General features: G+C 35.5%; 1 protein-coding gene across 18 annotated transcripts in view; it reads left to right on the forward strand.

Annotated features, from left to right (window-relative positions):
* Positions 1 to 23,506, forward strand: part of PTPRD (protein tyrosine phosphatase receptor type D) — a 339,335-nt gene that overhangs the window by 174,957 nt on the left and 140,872 nt on the right. For all 18 annotated transcript variants that reach the window (XM_071732135.1, XM_071732139.1, XM_071732136.1 and 15 more), the window contains exon 5: positions 23,345 to 23,506. This exon is cut by the window's right edge and continues 27 nt beyond it. In XM_071732135.1, the coding sequence (XP_071588236.1) occupies positions 23,345 to 23,506 (162 nt within the window). The remainder of the gene's footprint in view (positions 1 to 23,344) is intronic.

Genomic DNA, 23,506 nt, shown 5'->3' on the forward strand with positions numbered 1-23,506 from the left:
TCCATTATTAATGTTTCACAGACCAGATTGCTAATATCCTTCCTGACTGCATTATCATTTTTATGTTACAAATAATGGAGAATTTTGTTAACTTAGGCAAATCTGTCCACACATTTCTGATTACAGTTTTCTTCCTTTGTTACCTTACCTGCACCAGGAAAGGTGATATTCTCAAAAGATGTGACAAAATGACGTTAATTTTCTGTGCCACAGAAATACCACAGTCTGATTTGAAACATACCTTCTAAGAAGGAGTATATCCTAGCTACAGAAATAAATAGAATTTTAGTTACAAAGGAGGGATTAAATATACCAGCAGTAAACAACTGGAACAGTTAAATAGATCAGGGGAATTTAGTCTATGCTAGTTACCAACTGTTTGCTAGGGAAAAGGCTGAATAGCAGAAACTTTACTGAGAAACTAGAGACACCATCAGTACAGAGAACAACCTCTGCTTTTCAGGATTAGAAGTGAAAGGCTTTAAAGAAAGAATGTAGTTTAGCTAAAGTCACTCCATGCTATGCATAAAATCAAGAGAATTATTTCATAATTCATTTAACAGAAGTTTCTAGAGCCCCAGGTCTTCTGAAAAATTTAATGTGATTTTCCTTGTGTGTGGCTAAAGACATTTTGAAGGGGTTTTGGTTGGGTTCCCCTATGTTAATCATTACTGTGGGGTGATAGCAGACCCAGGATGCTGTCAGTTGACTGTCACCCACAGGGTTGCAATTATCTATGACATCCACATCTCATGGTGTTGTAGTTTAACAGCTTTTCAAGTTTCTGGTGCAATTCAGAGGAAAAGATTGAGCAGTGCAGTAAGATGCTGAACAGTTTAAACCTTCTGCCAAGCAAGTATTTTCATTTTAGATGCAAAATGAATTTTGTCCAATCCTGCCTGATATCTACAACTGACAGTCCTGATACAAGTCCTTTTCAGTCTTGCCTGCTGTGTTTTCAGTACTGGTTATTTTTTATATGAAATGCTTGGATTTTTTTTTAATGGATGATAGACACAGTAGGAGCAAACAGATTGTCTACTGTTGAACAGCAAAGGTGTAGTAATTATTTACTTTCAGAAGGGTACATGTAGCACTGTGAATAAATGAACAAAGATTTTTCCAGTTATTACAAAGTTACTCCTGAAAAGCTAGGGATTTGGCATTTTATTTTCAGTCATGCTGCTAACCTCCACTCTCTAATAACAAAGAAATCATAGAACTACAATGTATCAACTTTTAATTTTCTGCAAAACAGAGGTAGTACATACAGATTTACAAAATACATTTTGCATAGTTACTTAATTTCTACTGGTTGCTGCTGAATTGAAAGGTAGCTGTTAGATTTTAAATCTTACAAAGATCTGTGTGATCCTAGGCTAGTCGTAATTTACTTAAATATAACTTGGAAATGTTAAGTCTTCACAGCTAATGAAAGTTGCTGAGAAGTAAGAATGTTGCTCTGTCCTTGTAAATGCTCTCCACATGAGTCCTTTGAATTTGACATGGAACAAGAAAAAATTAACCCAAATATGCTGTTTCTTTGTGGAAGATGCTGAAGCACATTTTCCATGCTAATTCTTCTTTGCAAGCAGTGACTGAATGTATGACTGCAGATTTATACTTGAAACTTGGGATAAGAAAAACGCAAACTATTTTTAAAGAACACTATCAGATAATTTAATAGTCAGAGATTTCAGTGTTAGAATATGATGTTTTCTGTGACAGACTAAGAAACCTTGTGAAATGCAGTACTTGTGATTTTGAAACCTCTCCTATTCTGCCTTTGGTTATCTAGGTGTTACCATGTTTTCCAATAGATTGTTGTCCTGTAACAGGTCTCTGGGTGATGTTTAGTGCTGCTGTTGCAGTTAATTTCCACAAAAAAAAAAATCTATACTTTGTATTTTTTCTTCAAGATAAAACCAGAAAAGTACTGTCTTTTTCCTATTAGAAGAGTCTCTTCTTCTAAATACCCCTTGCGATATTTTGTCACACTTTATAACTCAGTTGACCACCAGCTAAAACTGGTTTTTAGCAAAAATCGTTACTAGTAAAGAAAACACTATTATAATGGATACATTTTTGTTACTACTAATATTACTTTTTATTTTAATAGTCATCCATATTCCCCATTACTCGGGGTCTTGTTAGTCTTCAAATCTACTTGTGTTGACAGTTCTTCAGCTACAACTTCAACACCTATAATGGAACTTTTTCTGAAACTCTTAGCTCTCTAAAATTTGTTGTAACTCACGATTTTATCATGACAGTCACAAAAGAAGGAGGAAGGGAGGGAGTAAAGAAGTAAGGCAGCAAGGAAGTAAGGAAGGGAAGGAGGAACAGCATAAGAGGGAGAGAGATCTGGAAAAAAATGCATTTTAGCTTTGTTGCTGGCAAAGGGAAGCTCATAGGTCAGGTTGAACTATATGTTAGAAGGCTTTTAACTAAAAGAATTAGAACTACATAGTTTACCCAAGAACTTACTATTCGAGAATGAAGCAGGACCATGATAACTTGCAAATCTACTGCTATTATGGCAGATGAGTTATTTTACTAGCCTGACATCAAAATATTATTTTTCCTCCAGTTATTTTTGGATAATTTTTATTTTTCTAAACTGCCATTAATTGTAGTTTAGTACTACGTGTATTTTATTTTTCATCCTTTCATCGTAATATGTACATAATATTTGAGAATTAGTCCATAGTCAGCTGGCCCCTCCGTAATTGTTCTACAGAGACATATTGGTACTTAATTACTTGAAAGCAGATGAAATTGGAGGAAAAGAGTCTATAGATTGCTTAATAGAATTATTAGACTATGAAAATGCTGCAACATTCCTTGTGTAACCTTTCTTTTTACCATTCCCCAGTTGTAAGTGTTATGAAGTTTCAACAAAGTGCATCAGCCAAAACAGAATTGAGTTTATTGCTAGCTAAAGATGCTTATATACTCAGTGTTAACAGTCATAGATGGGGATATATTTCACTGAGCTCCAGAATGGCAGTGTAGTACAGGAAATATGTGAGGTCTGGGTTAAGGTAATCCCAAGCACCAGTATAGGCTGGGCAGTGACTGGCTTGAGAGCAGCCCTGAGGAAACAGACTTGAAAGTGCTGGTGGATGAGCCATCAGTGTATACTTGCAGCCCAGAAAGCCAACCAGGTCCTTGGCTGCATCAATAGAAGCATGGCCAACAGCTCAAGGGAAGTGATTCTCCCCCTCTGCTCTGCTTTTGTGAGACCGCATCCTACTGCATCCACTTTGGGAGCCCCTTTTACAGAAGGGACAGGGATGTGCTGGAGCATGTCCAGAGAAGGTCCAGGAGGATGATCGGAGGTCTGGAGCACCTCTCCTATGAAGACAGACTGAGAGATTTGGGGTTATTCAGTCTGGAGAGAAGGCTCCAAGGAGGCCTTATTGTAGCCTTCCAGTATCTGAAGGGGCCTACAAGAAACCTGGTGAGGGACTTTTTAGGATGTTGGGTAGTGACAGGAGTAGTGGGAATGGCTACAAACTAGAGGAGGAAAGATGAAGATTGGAAGTTTGGAAGAAGTTCTTCACCATGAGGGTGGTGAGACACAGGAATAAATGGGTTTCCCAGAGAGGTGGTGGAAGCCCCATCTCTGGAAGTTTTTAAGGCCAGGCTGGACGGGGCTCTGAGCAACCTGATCTAGTGGGAGGTGTCCCTGCCCATGGCAAGGGGGTTGGAACTGGATGATCTTAAAGGCCCCTTCCAACCCTGAAAATTCTGTGATTCTGTGAATCATAGTGTGAGGGCATAAAGTAGGTAAAGACTAGTGTAAATGTGACAAGGAAAGATAAGTTCAAAATGGATCATTGGGAAGAATCCTGAATAAAGAAGATTATTAAGATAGATGGAATTTTCCATTTTTAGGCTTTTTAGCACATATTTAGGACATACTTAGTCTTTTCATGGACATATAAATCTGCATATGGAACAGTATTTTCTATCCTGCTAGCAATGAACTACATTTGATTGTGTCTACAGAGCATCGAAAAGTCTAACCTGATTGAAATACCATCCTCTGATCTCCAAGGACATTTCATAAATCAAATAGACAAGATACTATGGCAATATAGCAATTTTCTTTTTTAACAGTAATCATTCTGCATCTCATCCCGTTGAAAAGCATTACTTCTTGGCTGAACAGTACTAACATTGTATATGATAGTTTTTCTAAGAGAAGACGCTAGGTTCCTGATAGATAAGTGAAGGCAAATGTTGATGAATTTCCTTTTCGTGTTTTGAAGGCTATTGTTCAATAGGAAATTGTAGTTTATTTAATAATTCATTAGTGGAAATAAGTGGGAAAAAATGTTAGAAGCCATTTTTGAGTAATGACCCAATGTTTGATCAATTGTGTTTATGTTTTCCCAATTGCTTTTAGTATTTTTTTTCCTTGCATTTCTGTAATCCAAATTTCATAGAGGAACACAGCAGTCTAATTTCTGTGTCTACATTTGGCAAATTCCTGATAACTTGTTAATAGAGTGTTCATCTCTAGGCCAGTTCTGATTGACAGCCCAGAAATAGCCTTTTAAATTGTGTCAGATTCTCATCTCTGTTTGAAAGGTAACATTAAACAGTTTTCCTAGCAGTCTGCATGATGTCTTGAATTGAACAAATCAGCTGTTTTGGCTGTAGTACCAAGCTTTTGTCTATGCAAAAGTACATCATTTTATCTTTGCACACTAATAGCTTACTGAATACTGTTGCAGCTGTCCATTTACTTAGGGGCATGTGATAGCTCAAAGTAATTTATTTACCAAAATAGAGCTATTCTCACTAGGCATACTCTTATCATATATTAAGTCATTATTTTACATTTTCTCCACTGTGGAATGAATGGAAATGTTCCATTGTCATAAAAAGCACTTAGATTTTTATGAAAAGAACAGTGAATTTCAAATCCCTGTATGTAAAAGCATGGTCTTATCAGCTGTCATGTATTTATCTAATATTTCAATCAACAAATCTTGTATTTGTATTACAATAGCTTACTATGTTTCCAAGCAAAATTGAAGCACCATTGTGCTGGACATTCTGCAAGCCTGTACGGTGACACTGTTCTTTCCACAAAAGCACTGCAATGGAATAGATATAAGCTACTAGAAAAAATGCAGCTATTAATCTACTGATATTAAAGGCTCACTACATAAAAACATCTAGTTCCATGGCCCAAAAACATTGTATGACATCAGAATTGAAATAAACTTTCCCCTGTCACAAGTTGCTCATGTTGCAATGTATTTTTACAGGTACTAATTACAGAATGAAAGAAAATCCCCAGACTAATAAAATAAATTCCTAACACACTTTTGAAGTGTGATTTATAAGAAAATTTGGAGGTTGAAGTGAGTGTCAGTCACAGGGATATTAGGAATGTGCATATTCTGATTCAGAATCACACAGTATACTGAAACATCCAAGTGAAAATGTAGCTCCTGTTTTTGCAAATAAATTGCATTCATCAACTCATCAGCACATTTGGCCAGGGTTCTTGAGTTTGGTGAAGTATTTATCATTTATCACCCATATTTGAATCTTTCTTATGTATGGTGTGGCTGTGTAAATACTGATATTGTTGTTACTGCTTTTGCCTTTTTTCTTTTTATAAACACACACTATCTGCCAAATTAAATTAGACTTTATAAGAAGCCACTTCTTCTTGCTAAGCTACTTTCTGATGCTGGTTATGACTGATTGAAAGACTTTCTCATCCCATACCTGTCTTCCTTTTGTGCTCATCCTCTGCCTCTGAAACAGCTATTTATTTTAATTATTGCTGAGAGAGCTCTAACATTAATCTCCCAAGCTTGCATAATGAATTACTTCATTCAGGTGCTTCATTTTGTTGCCATTTCCTGAACTCTATTTAACGTGTCAGTGTGTTGCAGTAAAAGTGAGATTTGATATTTCACAAGCAACACAGAAAAAAAAATGTTCTGTGACCTGATGATTTTCTATTTAGCTGAAAAATCCATTAGCCTTTTTCTTTTGTTAAACAGTTCTGCTATAAACTTCTATCTGACTTTCTCACTGTTATAGGAACTGAATGTTTGAAGATGATAATCCATATAAAGGTTTTTGTGTGGTTTTTGTAACATAGCCTCTTGTAGGAAAAGTGGACAAACATATCAGTCCTGACAACTTTTCTTCAGGTCACCCATGGTTATGGAAGAACCCTGCTGTATTCCTTCTGCATGTTTTCAGAGCAGCTTCCATTTTGCTATCTTCTTTTCAGAAGCTATGAACAGCTCTTTTACCTACTCAGTAAAAAATGCAGACGAGTAATTTAAAGTCTCTTGTATGAAAATCAATTTGTAAAACCTTTTATGAAAATATATAACAAAGTATATGGTCCTCCTGTGGAGAGGTGAAGTGCCTTAAAGTATTTTGGCTGTAAATAATAAAATTTTATTTTAATTATTGCTGACAGGACATTCTAATTGTATAGAAGTCTTTAATTTGTAGCGACCCTTCTCCCTGCATCAGTGTAGCCAGAGAGCCTGAGGAGTTGAATTTGCTTATCTCACGATTTCCTAGAAGACCTGATTGTAAAACACGGTATGCAGTTAGATTTCATAGAATTTTTTAGCTTGAAAATCAGGATCAGCTATTGTGAGTGGTAATTACTAATTTGACCTATAGTGAAGACAACATCAGAATATGCTTAAATGTAATTGTATAAGTAAATGCAGTGATTCTGATTGAATTCACCTGCTAAAGAAGAATAATGCCATTAATTAGACTAAAAGAAGTTCCCAGTAGAGACATGGTCAAATAGGTTAAATGTGCTGACCTAGACATTGAACAGAAGTCGTAGTGAATTTCAGCATCTTTGAAATATAAATCTTGTAGCGCATTCATTTTGCATCTTCATGGCATATCATATAAAAGGAAGGAAAAAATTGACACTGTCCTGTTCTTAAATTCTGTTGAATATGCTGGTTTCTTTCTTTCTTATGCTTAGAATTACAGTGCTCAATAATATTCTCTTTTTTCCAGGTTCATAAAAATTTTAAATTATTTGGGTACCTTTTGTTTGTTGTCAAGAGAGAGGAGAAGCAGCATAGAGTGTTCTGTAGAGAAATTTTGGTGGAACATGTTTATCACACTCGTGTAGAGAAAAGAAAAAAAAATACTGGCAAAAAATTGGCATCAATACAGGATCTTCAGTGTAAAAACTGAAGATCTGACTTTTAAGAAAGCTTATAGCCCAGTTCAGAATTTGTTTACTTGTAAAGTACTTCCAAAGCACGAATGAGCTATTACTGGAGAATATAGAGACACATTTTACTTAAACTGAAAAATAGAGCTGTATAAGGAATTTCCAAAGCCAATTTTGGACACTGGGTCTTTCTTCCACCTATCAAGAAACTGAACAGAGGTCTGGGTACACAGACCAAAAGGCACCTGTACCCCTGTTGACCCACAAGGTATTGGGATCAACAAAGTGAAATTCTCAAATCTATGATGATCTAGAGGTAGGGCTGCCTCTAAAATCTTTATGCCAGAAAGTTTACAGTAAATTTGGCAGTACAAGTTACTGGAACATGTCTTCTAAAATCTCTGGGGATGGGCTAGTTTCTTATTTCCAGGGGTTTAGTGTGGTGTCAAATCGAGTTAATTGGCAAGAACAGTAGAGGTTTTAAAGCAGATAAAATACTTGAAATCTTGTATCTCATGGGCAGGACTGAGAAATTCAAGGGCCTTTACATTTCAATTGACAGTGCCTTGATAGGTCAGTTGCTATATCTTAGGGTAAAATGAGATGCTTCAGCCCTGATTCTATTGATGTTGTGAAAGAGAACATTGTTGAAAGGTATTGAGTGGTGCTTTGAGTGAGAACCCTGGATAGAACACATTTATTTCATGTTTATGAGTAATAATTGCACAGAGAAGGTGAAATAATTTTTTGAGATAGACCAGCTGGCTGTGAAAATTAACTGCAGAGCTGTTTGTTAGGTTCCAAGAGCATTTTGTGGTGCACAAACTGTCTTGTGCTTCAAATTCTGATTTTAATTTGCAGGACTGTGTGCACTGTTTTTAAACTTGTGTTTGATTCACTATTAGTCATTTGGTTATTAAAACAGTATTTGCACATCTGTGGAAATCTACAGAACTCTGTGGAAATTCTACTTAGTAGAAAATACAGAAGCAGACATCCTTGTCTCAAACCTTCCATGCTGTTGGGAAGCTAAAATAATATTCTGTAATCTGAATATTATTTCCCCAAACCAGTATCATTTAGTGGCTTGCTCCTTATTTGAATCACAACAGCAGTCCAGGAGCTAACCTGTTTTGAGAGTAATGATTGTTTCCCTCATAAGGAACCCTGCTTTTCTAATATGCAGGTTCACTAGAAACAGTGTAATTTTCTTCAAGACTTCCTGATTTTCTTCATTAAAATATGAAAGTGGCATACTGACTCCCTGAAGTCAGTGTGAAATGTTGTTAGGTGTTTCTAGGATAAGCTTTCTATTTTCTGTGTCTTCTAAAAACCTGTAACACTGTTTCAGAATGACGTTTTGCTCTGTGGGAATGATAGAAATAAGTAAAATTAATCAGCCATTATCCATAACAAGGGGCTAACATTTTGTTTAAAAGTGTTCACTAGGACTAGTCATCCACAGAACTTCGTAGAAATATACATATATTTCTTATTCTTGTAATTTCTGAGCTTCAAGTTCGCAAGCAGCTATCTGCACCTGGACATATCCAAACAGTTCTTTCCTATAATTTCTGTCATATTTTGTATTTTCCTCAGGATTTGAAATTAATCTAAACTGAATGTGAAATAAACTAAGAAATAATTCTAGAAATAGTGGAATAGGAGTTAAAGAATTTTTTTCATTTCTTGACTATCTGGTCATTGTTTTCAAGTTATACATTAAGAATCACTGAAATGAAGAGTGACTGCATGGCTTTAGTAGTTACATTGGTATAAAAAAAGAAATAGAAACCATATCTTGTTCTTACTGGTTTTAGCATTACTAGCTAGGTACATTAAAAAAAAAAAAAAAAAGGGGGGGGGGGGGGTGGGAACCCTGCAATGTGTTTAACTTTCAAAACATGATATGACTTAATAGCCATGCAGTAACTATTACATTCACTTCTGAGAAACAAACTGAGGCTTGTTTTTCAGTTTTCAAGTACCACATGCAGCCTCATCACATTTACATTTTGGAGTTTTCATGCAGATGTGATCATTAGGTTGGTCTGACTGTGAGTGCAAGTTTTTCATATGGATAGTCGTATTGCAGATTTTGCATCCTTACCAGTTCTTTCAGAATTGCATGCTTATAATTCTTCTGGGAGTTTTATCCACAGTCTTTTACCCTTTGTATTGTATTAAGATTGCACACACGGTGATCTAAACCCTACCGAATTGTGTATGAGCTCAGCTGTACCTTTGCAGATGAAGAACATCTTAGAAAAGGCAGAAAGTGTGCAAGTCTTCATAGTATTTTCTGGTACATGCTTCTTACAAATCAGTACAACTCAAATATTTCTTGAACAGCTTCAGAGGTGGGAGCTTCATCATAAATTGTAGGCTGAGAAATGGTAAATTGTGATACTCAGGAATAGTACTAAGTGCTTCAAGTAGACAGTTTGTCTAACACATTAAAGCAATACCAAAACTAGGAGAGCTCTTATCTTGGGGATAAACTGCTCCATCCTCACCAGAATTTAGAACCCTCAGTAAAATTTTCCTAAGACTTATTTTCCTCTGGCAATTGCCACAAACAGTAGACATGTGAACATCAAACCCTTCCCCACAACACACTGGCAGAAAGTTGCAAAAAGGTACTTATATACAGAATAAAAGTACTGTAACAACAAAGCATGATAACTATCTCCAAAGGCTTAAAATAATAAAGACAGCTTTCTATACTGATGTAGAGAAAAATACAGGGAGGTAAAGGAGAACTTCACTATAAGAAAATAAATTCATGCACAGAGACACTGGAATGGCTGCCCAAGGAGACTGTGGATGACCCCTCCCTGGAAGTGTTCAAGGCGAGGTTGGATGGGGCATGGAGGACCATGGTATACTGGAAGGCCATGCAGGGAAGGAGTTGAACTACAAGACCTAGTAAAATAAAATAAATATAAAATGAATGCTTCTATTTTGACACTAGGAATAGCATTAATGGTTTTGCTTCTCAATTTATAAAATATTTTGTGTGAGGGTTTCTTACTTTTCATGTGTCAGAAATGCACACAGTTTTATACCATCTATTCTTTTGATGCACTTTTGTAACACCTAATGAAGTTTATTATGTATACATCAAGTTAAGAATAGAAACCATATGTGACTTATTGTAATAATTATTAAACCAACATTTCGTACTGATTGAGAACATAGTTGTTTGCCTACTTCTATATAATTTCCAGCTGTGAACTTTCAATCGCATAAGCACTAAATAATGAAAGTAGTCCAACTAAAATATAGCTGCTAAAGCAAGTAAGTGACAATCTTACTTGATACTTTGGCATAGTGCTAAAATTTCAGAGCTATGTCTTTTGGCATTCTATTGAGATTGAAAAAAAAAAAATAGTTATTAACCATGAACAGTTACAAAATCCCAGCATCACTTTTAATCAGGGTTTGCCTCTGTGCATGTAAGTCCATCTGCACTGCCAAAACTTCACTGGAAAATTACCTTTTGTTCTTTATTTTTATTTTTAGTAACTACTTTCTTGCATTAAATGGTTACCTGTTGTCACGATTACTATAAATGAGTATTAACAAGTAATTATTATTTTATGGCTTGTTTGTGAGAAAATATTGGCGTCTGCACATATATATGCCACAAACTGGAAAAAGTAACCAACTTAAGAATTTAAGGGATTGAAATGGTTTATTTAGGGGAAAACATCCAGTTGGGGAACTGGGTTTCAGGAAAAGGGGTAAATAATTAGGTAAACAATGCCAACAATGCAATAAATCAGTCTTTTAAGAGGTGAAATATCCTGGATTACTTTTAAGAAAAGGGATAGAAAAGGGAACAGAGACTTGTAATTTCAACCTCCAAGGCGCGTTGGGGATGGGGGTGGATTTTGCGCTTGTCCATCCTGTCCCTCATGGTCAGTCCTGTGCAATTTTCTGTCCTTTTTTTTGCCACTGTGGTCATTCCTGTTTTTCCTTTTTCTTCTGGGTTGTTTGGGGGTTTTTTGTTTGGTGGGTTGGTTGGGTTTTTTGTTTTGTTTTGTTCATTTTTTATAGCCAAAATTTCTACTTTCCACAAATCATTGTCAGGGATTTTGCAATCTGAAACTGCAGGCCTTCCATTCAATATTCAGGCATTTCAAGAATTCCTTAGCTCTTGTATTCAACACCAGCAGTTTTTCATCATTTGCATTACCTGCCTGGCAACTTTGTACCATTTGCATTTTATCTCATCTGACTGCTATTTCAAAGGTGGCTGTTTATCACATGAAAAGCAGAGCAGGTCTGCTCCTCAAACAGTGAAATAGCAGAATGGCACCATTTCATAGTCTGCCCATAGTGGCAATTTTGCTGATTCAAGATTGGTTTTAGGGGTTTTTTGTTGTTTGGCTTTTGTTTGGTGTTTTTGCTTGCCTGTTTTTTTGTTTTTTGTTTGGCTTGGTTTGGTTGTTTCTTCATTTATTTATTGGTGGGTGTTCACCACACCTATTTATACCCTGAGGAGCTCAATTATTAGTATTATGAACTTACAGTAATGGCTTCCTTGATCTTCCTATGATATTAGAAAGTAATAATTTATTTCTCTGCAGTGCTGTATCTGCTTAGCATAAAAGTTAGGCCAACACCATGGTGAAATGGTCTTGATGATGCATGTATATATTTTTGTGGTGCTCACCATAGAATTTAAACAGCACTTTATGAATCTCCGGGCAGGTAAATTGTATGCATACAAGTTGTTTTCACTTCTAGAGAAAGAGGATGCATTTTTGTCATGTGCGTGGGAAAATTTTTTAATGATCTGATTTGCTTTTTGGAGTAGGAAGAAAGCTTAATACGAAGTAGTCTATGAAATAAAATGGCAATGAATTTAGAAAATGTGACAGTTGGTTCAACAACATACTTAAATATATAAATAGTTCCATTACAGTCAGTTTTTGCAATGAGACTACTCATTTGCTTTGAGTTAGGAAATTATGTGATGAAAAACTTTTAAAGACACTTGCAGATGATCAAGAAATAATTTTCTGCATGTGCTTACTTGGAACAGACGGACTAAGTTTAAAAAATACTGAGCAATATGTTTTTGGGGTGGTTTTTTTTTTTATTGCTTTGGTTTGGGTTTTTTGCATAGTTATTAAAGTTATGCAATGTTACAGAATTATGTAAAACAGATTTTTTCTGATGTTCAGCATTAACTTTGGAACAGGAAGCAGTAACTTACAGTAGATAATTGGATTAGTTTTTGTTTTTCACTAAGACTAATCTGATATATTTCCTAAGGAATTTTTATCTGCTTTTCTGGCATTAAAGACTTTATGGCCAAAATAAATTAATTTCACTACCTGTGGAAGTACTTAATTGAATTGCTTATTTTTTTAAGCTTTTGTTGTGTGAAAGATGGTTTCTGTGATCTCATCTAAAACTAATGAAGCCATCAAGTATTCTTGTTCTCAGTTTCTCAAGACTTCAGCAGGAGATCATATGGCAAAGCTATTACTTTGTTTTATCTTTTGAAGACTCAAGTTGGCATCGGAAATTCATATCCTACTTGCTGTATGTGCTGGTAAAGGTGCTCACAGGCATAGCAATAGCGATGTGGAAATTTGCTGTCTACTTGCTCTTAGTTTCTAAGACCTTTCAGACATTTTGGTGCACAGGGAGGTGTCCAGTGTGTTAAGGCAGGAACTTTGGGCAAGTATTTCTGTAGCTGTGATCTCCATGATACTGACTTTTCTGCAGCACCATTACTGAATACTAGAAACTCATGTAATAAAGCAAACTTGAGTATTTATCTTGGAAAATTTTGGCCTAATGTTTTAGGTTTATCTCTCTCTCTCTCTTTTTTTTTTTCCTCTTTTTTTTTTTTTTTTTTTCTCTTTTTTTTTTTTTTTTTCTCTTTTTTTTTTTTTTTTTGTTTTGTTTTGTTTTGTTTGTTTGTGCTTTTTTCTTTTTGTTTTTTGTTATTGTAGAAGCATAGTTTTGTAAAGCAGAAATTAAAGAGAAAATTTTTCTCAACTCTCTTAAAGGTGCTCTTTCAGGTTGTGTTGGTGGTGGGTTTTTAGTGGATAATAAAATGTTATGGTGGGACTTTGGAGTTAAAAGTTTTTACGGACACACAGACATGTGTCAGATCCTGTAATAAAATAAAGGCTTATATGTGTTGTTTTAAAGGTTAATAATTGTTTTTTTCAGAAAGGATAAACAGGTAAGACAGAACTTTTCCAGAAGCACAGTATTTAAACTAAGAGCATAAAAAACTAGCTACCTATATATTAGCAGATTGTTTAACTCACATGGCAAAGGAGCTGAAAGGTACTGAAAAGTAAAAAATAACCAACTCCTCTTTTTATAATCCTTTGTTTATCCTTGGAGTTAATACTCAGAGCTAATTGTATTGTAGCATTTATTCAAAGAAGTATTCCTTAACAAAATAAAAGCAGACAGATGCTTGGCATACAAGGAGTGATGTTTAAGTCTTCTGAGGTACAAAAATGTTGAAATTTTGTAGTGAAGATTTATAACTATATTCATTTAGCATCAGAAATTGTTTCTTGGTCACTGCAACATCTGACCTGCTACCAGTTGCTTCTAAAGGATTTATCTAATAATCCTCATGCCTACCACTCCTGCCTACAGGAAAAATAGTGTGATCCCTTTTCTGTAGAAGAAATGAGCTATGTATTTAGTTATAAAATGGATGTTATTGCTAATACACTGAAGGAGAAACAGTTCCATTGTTAAAAAAAAAAACACAGCTCTGGTGCTCTCAGTCAACTGTGTTGCTCCTGCAGCATAGCAGAAGCTGGGTGGTAAGTCACCACTGGACGACAGATTCCTATCTTTTATTTTCAAACATTTTATTTTCTTAATTTTTACCTGCTTCATGAAACTTACAGTGTGTTACAGCTCCTTCCCTGTGTCCACACTAGTACTGAAACTGAAACATCACTGTATCTATGTTATCAAAGTCTCATTTTTATTTTTAGAAATTTATTTTATAAAAAACAAAACAAACCAGAGACAAAAAATCTTAACTTTTTTCTAGAAACTATCTTGAATTGTTGGGATCATCTTTGCTCAGTTAGATGGCAGTTGCTGAGGAAATTTTATTGAAAGGAAACTGAAAACAAAAAGCTTCTTATAGTCTATATAAAACCAATTTAATACTTCGTACAGAAATGCTCACAAATATTGTTGACATTTTTTGTTTATAATTTGGAGATATTCACTCTGAATGTAGACTGTACTCAATTTCATTTTACACTGCCCATCGTGGATTTTGATTTAGGCATATTTTTTTTTTTAGGTAGCACTGAATTGCATGTTTAGTGAAAATAATTATGATGGGCTATAAGTGTGAACCTTGAGCTCAGCATGTAGAGCATTTTTTAAAAAAAGATGTTTTGACATTCAATGCTCCTTTTCCAAGACAAGATCCTATTCCACAATTACTGACAATATAATTCATGGTGCAATTATTTGTGTAAATTGCATCAGGAGTGATAGGAAAGCTGAGCAAATCCATTTTTGTCCTGCGTTCAACATCTTGTGAATGAATCCCCATGCTGTATTCCTCATGAATAGTTCCATGAGAAATACTAGCTGCTGTTGCTTGATAGATGTAAAAGTGTCATGTTTAAAGTACATCTGTCTCTTCCAGGCTTCCAGAAACCTGCTTCAGTTTGTTCAGTTCAGTTCATAACAGTTCACAACAGCTCTTCCTAGACCATACGGTTATTATTGTGAAAAATGCTGTGGAAGCGTGCAATTCCTCGCTCTTGCAAGCTAGCAATTAGATTAGGATTAGAACAAGTACTGCCTTGAGCAGCAGGCTCTCTGTGCCAGCTTTGAAGGCAGGCTTCCACCAAGCCAGAAAGGAGGATGGGACACTATTTTCTTCCATGCAGTAACTCAGAGTACTGTTGTTATCTAGCATCTATGAAAACAGCGCATTATATTATAATGTGAAGTGTTAAATACTAGACTAGTGCATTTTACACCAGTTTAAGGCAAACAGATAGAAGTCAAAGGCTCAAGCCACAGCTGGTTCTAACATTTTTTCTAGGAGACAGAAAATCCATAGCAAAACTATCTTTGTGATATCATGAGTCTTTCTGAAATGACAGCCTTGAAGTGTTGGCTGCCTTAGGCTTTAGAAATAGCAACATTTTTATGTTTTTTCATATATACCTTCATGCACATATTTGAGGTTCTGTGTAACTTCATACTCCTTAAATACTGTTTATTTAATGTACAGCAGCCATTACTGAACTTGGGCACGGAACAGTGAGAAAGCTGGGTTTTAAGCAATGTGTTTCTTCTGCTACAAAGAAAGCTCTTCTGTATTTTTACAGAACTGAAATGGGTAACTGTTTCTCCTAGAGGAAAATACCCTTTAACTTCTTTGTCTGGACACTTCCTCAAAGCTACTTTGACTGAAGTAATGAAGCTCACCCCAATGAAAAAGAAGTTATACATATCTTCTCTCCTCTCCTACATATACCCTTCCCTGCTAAGACATTCATCTTCTCAGTATCTGTGTGAGAAAGGGAATGTTGCCATAGGTGAGCACAAGAGATGAAGGGATTCCTCCCTCATCTTCAGGAAGATGAAAATAGAAGTCTAGAGCACACCCGTTTCCTCCATAGCCAAGCTACCGGTGAAGAACTTCACAATATATTCACAAAGGAAATAATTTATTGTTTCTGTTAAAGACTCATAGAGGTTCAGAAGCATGTTTACATAGTGGTGGAAAGACCAAAGTTCAAAAAAAAAAAAAAAAAAAAGCAAACCACAAAAACGGGAAGGTTCTCTATCTAATATTTATTACAATCATCTATCTGTAGTCATAGAAGTACTTCGGATGCTTGAAGCATGCTCTTCAGACCAATATAGAGTGCTGCACAGATAAATGCATATTTTGTATCAGTAACATTAGTGTAATGTTCAGTGATACTGAGTGTCAAGAGATAGCCTCTTCAGCTACATTTTTCCAGAGTTCACTGTCTGATCTCTGATCTGATGAGACCTCTTTTTTCTTACTTCTTTCAGCAATAATAACACTTTTATTGTTTGTTACTCACCATTATGTTTACTATTTATTGAAATATTGCAAAAACATCCGAATTGCTACCTCTTTATGGGTGCATAGTTGTGCCAGCTACCATAAAAAGCTGTTGGAATACATAGCCTTTACCTTGAATAACTTACTGTTTAAGTCACTGCACCAAAAGTGCTTTTAACATACTGACCAACCCAAGCATTTTCTGTCAAAACCTAACCAGTACTATTCCATCACACTTATTCCTTATTTTCTTCTTCTAAGGGATCACGTCTCAGGCCTTCTGGGGCACCTCTCTGTCCACTTATCAAGGTGAAAATCATCCCCTTTTTCTAAAATACACAGGTTTGATGCTGAGCTAGAAATGCAAAAAAAAAAAAAAAAAGAGTATTACTCTCCTTTGAAAAGAGAAAGTTCATGCTTTTACCACTACAGTTCCTTTGTCAGGTCCTTAAATTTTGGAGCTGTGACATTAATGCACTTAAGTACAGTTTATACTTGTCAGTTTGAGCTGCAGAGTATGTACACTGCATTAAGTAGTATTCAGTATGACACTGACATAGAGGAAACAACTCATTGGGAGCTCTGTAACATCAGTAACAGAAATGGCTGTGATCAGACAGAGTTCATTTGACTGTCTTTGGCAGTATTATCTCTCCTCTACATTTAGGCACAGGTTTAGACACGAAGTGTGAGTTGGAAGGAATAAGGGAGAAGGGCACTATATGGTCTGACTACTCCTTTGCCAGACTGCTAACTTTTTCTCTCTTGTCCTCCTTGATGAAGCAAAACCAAGATGCTTATGCCTCATTCTCAGTTCAAATGAGTTTGTTACAACTTTATTGTGATGAGTTACTGTTTTATAATTAAGAATTAATGAGGTAATTGCTTCCAAAAAGTGCAATACATATTTATTAGTTTCAGTATTTTAGCAGAGAATATTAATGTGTAGAAAAGAGGGGAAAAAAAAAGAAAAGCGTGTTCTGGACCAATCTGTGTATTCAGACTACTAGCTACTAACATGAGAAATGAGTTCTGATGGACGTATGAACCTGGTGCTGATCTCATCATTTACTGCAAAAAATCTGTAATGTGAAAAAGGAAAGCTTATAGCAAAGATTGCCATCATTGTACCACTGCTACTATTCCCCCTTTATGTTTCCGTAAAAGTAAGGAGAATGTAAAAACATAAATAATAGTACATTAAAAATGTTGACTAGGTAGAGCAATTATGCATTTTGCTAATTCTGATTCTTGGCAAGCCCCAATTTAACCCCAATTTAGTGTAATCTAAATCCTAACCCTGTCGGAAAATTAAGCTTCAAATTATAAATTGTAATAATGGAAATTCATATCACTGACCCTTGATGTCCTTGTCTTCTGCTCACCAGTGCGAAATACATAGTTTTGTTTTTAACATTTGCATATGGAAATATGATGGGATGCAGTATCCTGTCTGCTTCAGAAGTTTGGAGGTTTTTTCCCTAGATAAATAGTACCCTGCACTTAAAAGATCACTTCGTGTTCTCTGCCTTTTACTGTCTGAGTCCTCTCCTTATGCTAAAGGGACATTTCACATGTATTTTTTTAATTTCCTGCTTTTTAATTTTTTTTTAAATTTTACTCACTTTTTTTTTTCCTTTGAATGATACAGCCCTTTGTCATTCCCTTTCCATTACCAGTAAGCAGAATACACAATACAAAATTTCAGTCATAAGGAAGATAGGTGCATGATGTTCAAAAATATTGTGCTATAAACTGTGACATTGCCTGAGTGCAAATGTGAGAATAAGCTATTTTGAGACTTTTGTTTTTGTATGAGTGATGGCTTTTGAAATGTTTATTTTTGTCATTTGGAATGTCATTTGTAAGGGAAAGTGAGAGGTATTCCATTGTTCATGAGAGTGAGCCAGGTCACTTTGGAAAGGGCTTGCTATGTGCAGTCTTTAATTTAGCAGATTTTGAGAACTGCCAAATGTGTAAATTCCTTTTCCATTTTCATGTCCTCACGAAGATACCTAGTTTCAAAGGCTCAATGAACTAATTTGTTAAAACAGAGAACTTATTTAAGGCTAAATGCTAATAACGACTGTTAACTGACTTGATGCAATGTGAAATTGCAGCTTCAACATTTAAACAAAGGATAATTCAGTCTAAGTGGCACAATGTTCTGTTACATAGACATTACTTTGCAATTTGCAGGGTAATTGCATACAGCGCTACTAAACAAATTTGTTTTCTTTTACATCAAAAGTGCTTTGCACATCTCTTCAATATATTAAGAATGTTTTTAAATGCATGTTTTTTAGTAGGATGGAATGGGCAGCTGTTCTCTTGTTGAATATTTACTGCTAGTGAGTCTCTGATCATCTCATCAATTCCCAATTCTTTTTCCTTGTGTGGTATAACTGAGTGAAATTTAAGAGAAATACCAATGCATACCCTGATGTATTCTTGCACTGCAGCCATTACCCTGCTTTATTGATCTACAGCAAAGTAAGTAAAAGTATCCATCTGTATATAGCAGCTTTGGAAAAAGAACACTTTGAAAAGAACTTACGATGTGTTCATAATTACTTTTTTCAAAATTCACCTTCAGTAGGTGAAGTAAAATACTTCAGTAGGACTCTTGTTTATTAACTGGCAGTTTTCTGGTGCTTTGTATCTTTTTAATCCAAATTAGTCTTTTAAGTATAATTAGAAATGGCTTTGGCTTTATTTTCAATTTATTCACATGTATAGTTCTTCAACTATAGTACAGCTTACCAGCCTTGCTGCAAAATGTTGATTTTCCTTCCTTACTTACTCTCTTTGATTTTACTGTTCTCAATCCTGCGTTCAGTTCAGTTGCAGGAAGAATGATTTTGAATAATATGGTCATGATGTCAAAACAGTACAAATTATATGCTGCTACCATCTGGAATAATGAAAATAAAAGCTTTATTTACACTGTTCTTTGAAATAATAAACTTTATTGCAGCAGTTTATCTTCAGTATCTATAGTGTATTCTGGAAATATTCCATGTGTGCCTTTTTATTCTGTGAGCTGAAGAATGACTAAAGCTTGCCTGTGGCAAAGCTATCAGTGAATCTTGAAATAGATTTTTTTTTTCTTTCTTCATGCGTAGAATGAAGAACCAGCCTCCATTTCCACAATGAGAATAATTGGTTCACATAGGACAATATTTTTTGAGAGGCACAGTGAACTACTTTGAGCATGTATTTTAGCTAGGCAGATCACACAGATTTAACTCCAGGCTAATATGGATATTCTGGAACGTGGGTGTTTCAATGTGCAAATAGTTACCAGGGAATGAATTAATTAAGAGGACTGTTACCCATTTTCTGTGTCAAATGTCCAGCCTTGGACACTGCTCCTGTTGCCTTGCTTTTATAACCGCAACCAATGACATCAGAATTTGCTTCGGGTGCGTCACATTTGCACTTCATATTCCTATCAGAGTAATATTATCCTGAAGTACTTTAACTGAGAAAATTATTAACATTGTGCTATCTTTTTTCGTAAAAGCCAAAGCTATTTATCAAGGTAGCTATGAAGAATTTGACTTTAAAACCCAATCTGTTTTTAAAAGCTGCCAGTCTTACTGCTTCCAGCAGGGCCCACATGTGATCTGAAGGTACTTTTTACAGGAAAAATAGTCAAAATATATTAAGAAGGTGTGGCACAAACATTGGATGTCGATCGCTGTTTTTATCTTTGTTTAGCTGAGCTGTATGCCATTTCGTACCATTCTCTCTTACGGGTTTTTGTGGTAACCACTCTTTGTAGATGCTGCTCGGTTGTTAAGATCATACATTTCGGTGAATTCCCATGTCAGGGGAGTTGGAACTAGATTATCCTTAGGGTCCCTTCCAACCCAAACTATCCTATGGATCTATAAAAAATAAGTATTGTAGAGCTCTTTCAGTAACTGCTAATGATAGTAACACAGTACAAAAGTCATTCTCTTAATGCCAGTGGTGAAATGCAGCACTGTTAAGACACCTTACAAATTCAAAGAATGTGCTCTATTTCTAAATGTCTTGTATCTGTCATCCTAAACAAAATATGTATTACATGTATGACTCACTAAGCACAAGCAAAGAGAAATCTGCCCTTTAATGTCCCCTAAAAAATGACAGTACCAAATGGCTTTGAGAAGGTCAAGGCTGATTTAAATTGTTGATGAATTGGAAGCTAATTCACTAGAACTGAATATTAATGGAGAACAGTGGTATATACTATGGTTTAGAGCCTAATGAACATAATAATGAGCAGCAAAAAATATTTTTCTTTTCACCTCATGTAAAATTGCAGAGCAACCAATCTATCAGAAATTTTAATACTTATTTCCACTGTGGCTGAGAGACAGTTATTCACTGATTCGATGCTCAGCTCTTTTGCACAGTGTTTTTGATGATCTGTCACACTTGGTATCATCAAAGTGTAGAGGCAGTTTTGTACAAATCACCAATAAACTTAAAGAGGAAAAAAGCAATTAACAACTTAAAAACTAAATCCACTGTGATAAGCACTCCAATTAGAAATGTCATTATTTCCCTGGTCCATTTTATGTTGAATATTGGGTTTTATTGCCAAATACCTGAAAGCCAGATTGGAAACAAGCCACAACTGTCAAAAATATAACAGTTTTGGCTATTGAATCTGCTACATTGTGATGTTTCTCATGAAAATTTCATGGAGAGCATTCATTCAAAGAGATTCTATGCATAAGGGGGATGGATGGAATTTAATTACCCTTATTAAAAATAAGAAAGGAAAGCTCTTTACTGCTCCATCCTATTACTATTCAGGATAGATTATCTTTGTTGTACACTTATGTATTTGCAAAAGAAACTCTAGGGTTTTCAGTGTGGGCCAAGTAGGAAAGGAGAAGTCAGGTCATAAAAATCCTGTTCTGTGTCACAAGTCTAGTATTGTCAGTTATTCCCAAAGCAAAGACTTCTAGTTTATGAGCAGACATGAAACACACCTTTCTTGGGAAAAAGCCTATAGCTAATGAACGGCTTGATACTGTCACAATCCGTAACTATTAATATTTCATATTTTGTTTGTGAGGAAATATTAGCCACTGCATGTATACATCCTACAAATTGCCAAAGTAACCAGCTTTATGGTTTGAATTAATTACAATGGTTTATTTCAGGGAAAATGACACCACGTTAAAGGAGTCTTAGGAAGGAGTTAGTAATGGCAGAAACTGGGAAACCAAGTTTTTAAACAAGTTAATCACCCCAGGGAAAGGGCTATTAAGAAAAGAAAGAGGACAATTAGTGTTCTTTTCACCATCTGAAGAAAATCGCCTCCTGACCGCTGGGATTGCTGTCTCTTTTTGAAGTCAGTGGTCTCTCTGATGCTCTGCTCCTTTTCGCCTCTTTTCACTTCGCCTCTGTTCACTTCTGTTTGCTTCCATTCGCTTCTGATTTTCGACTTTTCCCTATGAATTTTGTAGTAAAATGTTCCTCCTTCTCATCAATTATTCCCAGAGGTTACAAATTGGTAAATGCAGGTCTTCCCTTTGTATTCAGGTTTTCTGGAATTTTTGTGTTTGCTACCAGTTTGCATTACTGTCTGGCGGCTTTTCAGGGGTCATTCTGATTAGCATTTTGATGAGATTAATCTTGATACATTTAAAGATTGTAAATAGGGAACAGTGGTGCTGGTTTGGAGGGGGTTTTGCTGATGGAAATAAGTTTGATACACTTTAAATAGTGTAAACAGAAACTGTGGAGCCTGTGTTTTGATGATTCAAGAAGCAATTTTTTATATTTTCAGTGTATCCATATTGCAGACACTTAAACACTTATTGGTAGAAATACTAGCTCTGAAGGGTTATGCAAACTTACTGGAGAATTGTGTTTATTATACCAGAGTAGTATGCAGGTGCAGTTGTGTTGCAAAATATTAAGTAGTTCATGGGTAACAGCAGGCCTCAGGAGCTGCAAAGATTTATATGATGTACTTCCTTGCTATACGTTTTTCAGAAAAGTCTGAAGACTTCCCTGAAGCTATTTGAAAATAAGACACATTTTTCATGAAAGAGAGCTGACACTGAACAATTTCTGATAAGTTAATTTTATCCTTTAATCAATTGCATGTCAGCAACCTCCAATCAAGATATTTAATAAGGAATGTGTTTTATAGTTAGTATTGATCCTCTTTCTTTGATTTTTTTGCTTCTCCTTTTTGAAGTGGAAAAATAGCAATTGTTTTGCAATAAAAATATATTTACCATATTAATAGTAATGAAGAGCAAGACTGTGTTAATTCAAATACGTTATTTTACCTACTTCAACTTGTTTTCCCAGAGTACTTATTTTTTATTTCATAATATTTCAATATTGACTGCACAAGGGTGAAGATTTTTGACGAAAACACCGAGTGTTTTCATTAATCTATGCAAGATCACTTTGAATGTCATGTCATTTATCTTTGATATTGGCCTAGCTCTGATGTTTAGAGTTTCACAGGTTTTGCCATCTTACATTTATTCATCCTCATAGCACTTCTCTGTAGCAGTAAAGTAGTGTCATACCCATAGATGGGCAACTGATGCGCAGGTACATTAAATGTTAAGACTAATAGTACCTAGGTAATAATGATTACCTGAAGAAAAAAACATAACAGTTTTTTTAAGTCCGTGGCCAAATGCTATACTGAGTGGCCACACTTTGGAATATACTTGTCACACGTAGGGAAAGGAGTTTTTCTCTGTCATCAATAGGTGTAGTGATTCAATATTTCACGTAAAAAGATTACTCTTACAAGCAGAACAACAGCTGTGTTTTAAGGTTCCATAGTGAAAGTCTACTGTTAATGTGTTACACAGAATGTCTGTGCCACTTTGTCAGTCAGTATGTTTGTAGCTGCTTTTTTGTGAACTTTCTAGTTTCTATAAGATCTTGATCATTGTAATTTACAAAAAAATACCTCCTTATTATATGATTTTGCATCAGTTCCTTCCATAGTGTTTGGAGACCCTTGAACTAAACCACAGTGATTGGGGCTTTCATGAGTAGCTATGTAACCCTTGTGAAATCCTTCATTTCATTTGCAGAGGATCAAATTCCCCGAGGTTTCCCCACCATTGATATGGGCCCACAGCTGAAGGTGGTTGAACGAACTCGTACAGCTACCATGCTGTGTGCAGCCAGTGGCAACCCTGATCCCGAAATAACTTGGTTCAAAGATTTCTTACCTGTTGACACAAGCAACAACA

This window comes from Heliangelus exortis, chromosome Z (genome assembly GCF_036169615.1).
Source record: "Heliangelus exortis chromosome Z, bHelExo1.hap1, whole genome shotgun sequence".
NCBI classification, from domain to species: domain Eukaryota; kingdom Metazoa; phylum Chordata; class Aves; order Apodiformes; family Trochilidae; genus Heliangelus; species Heliangelus exortis.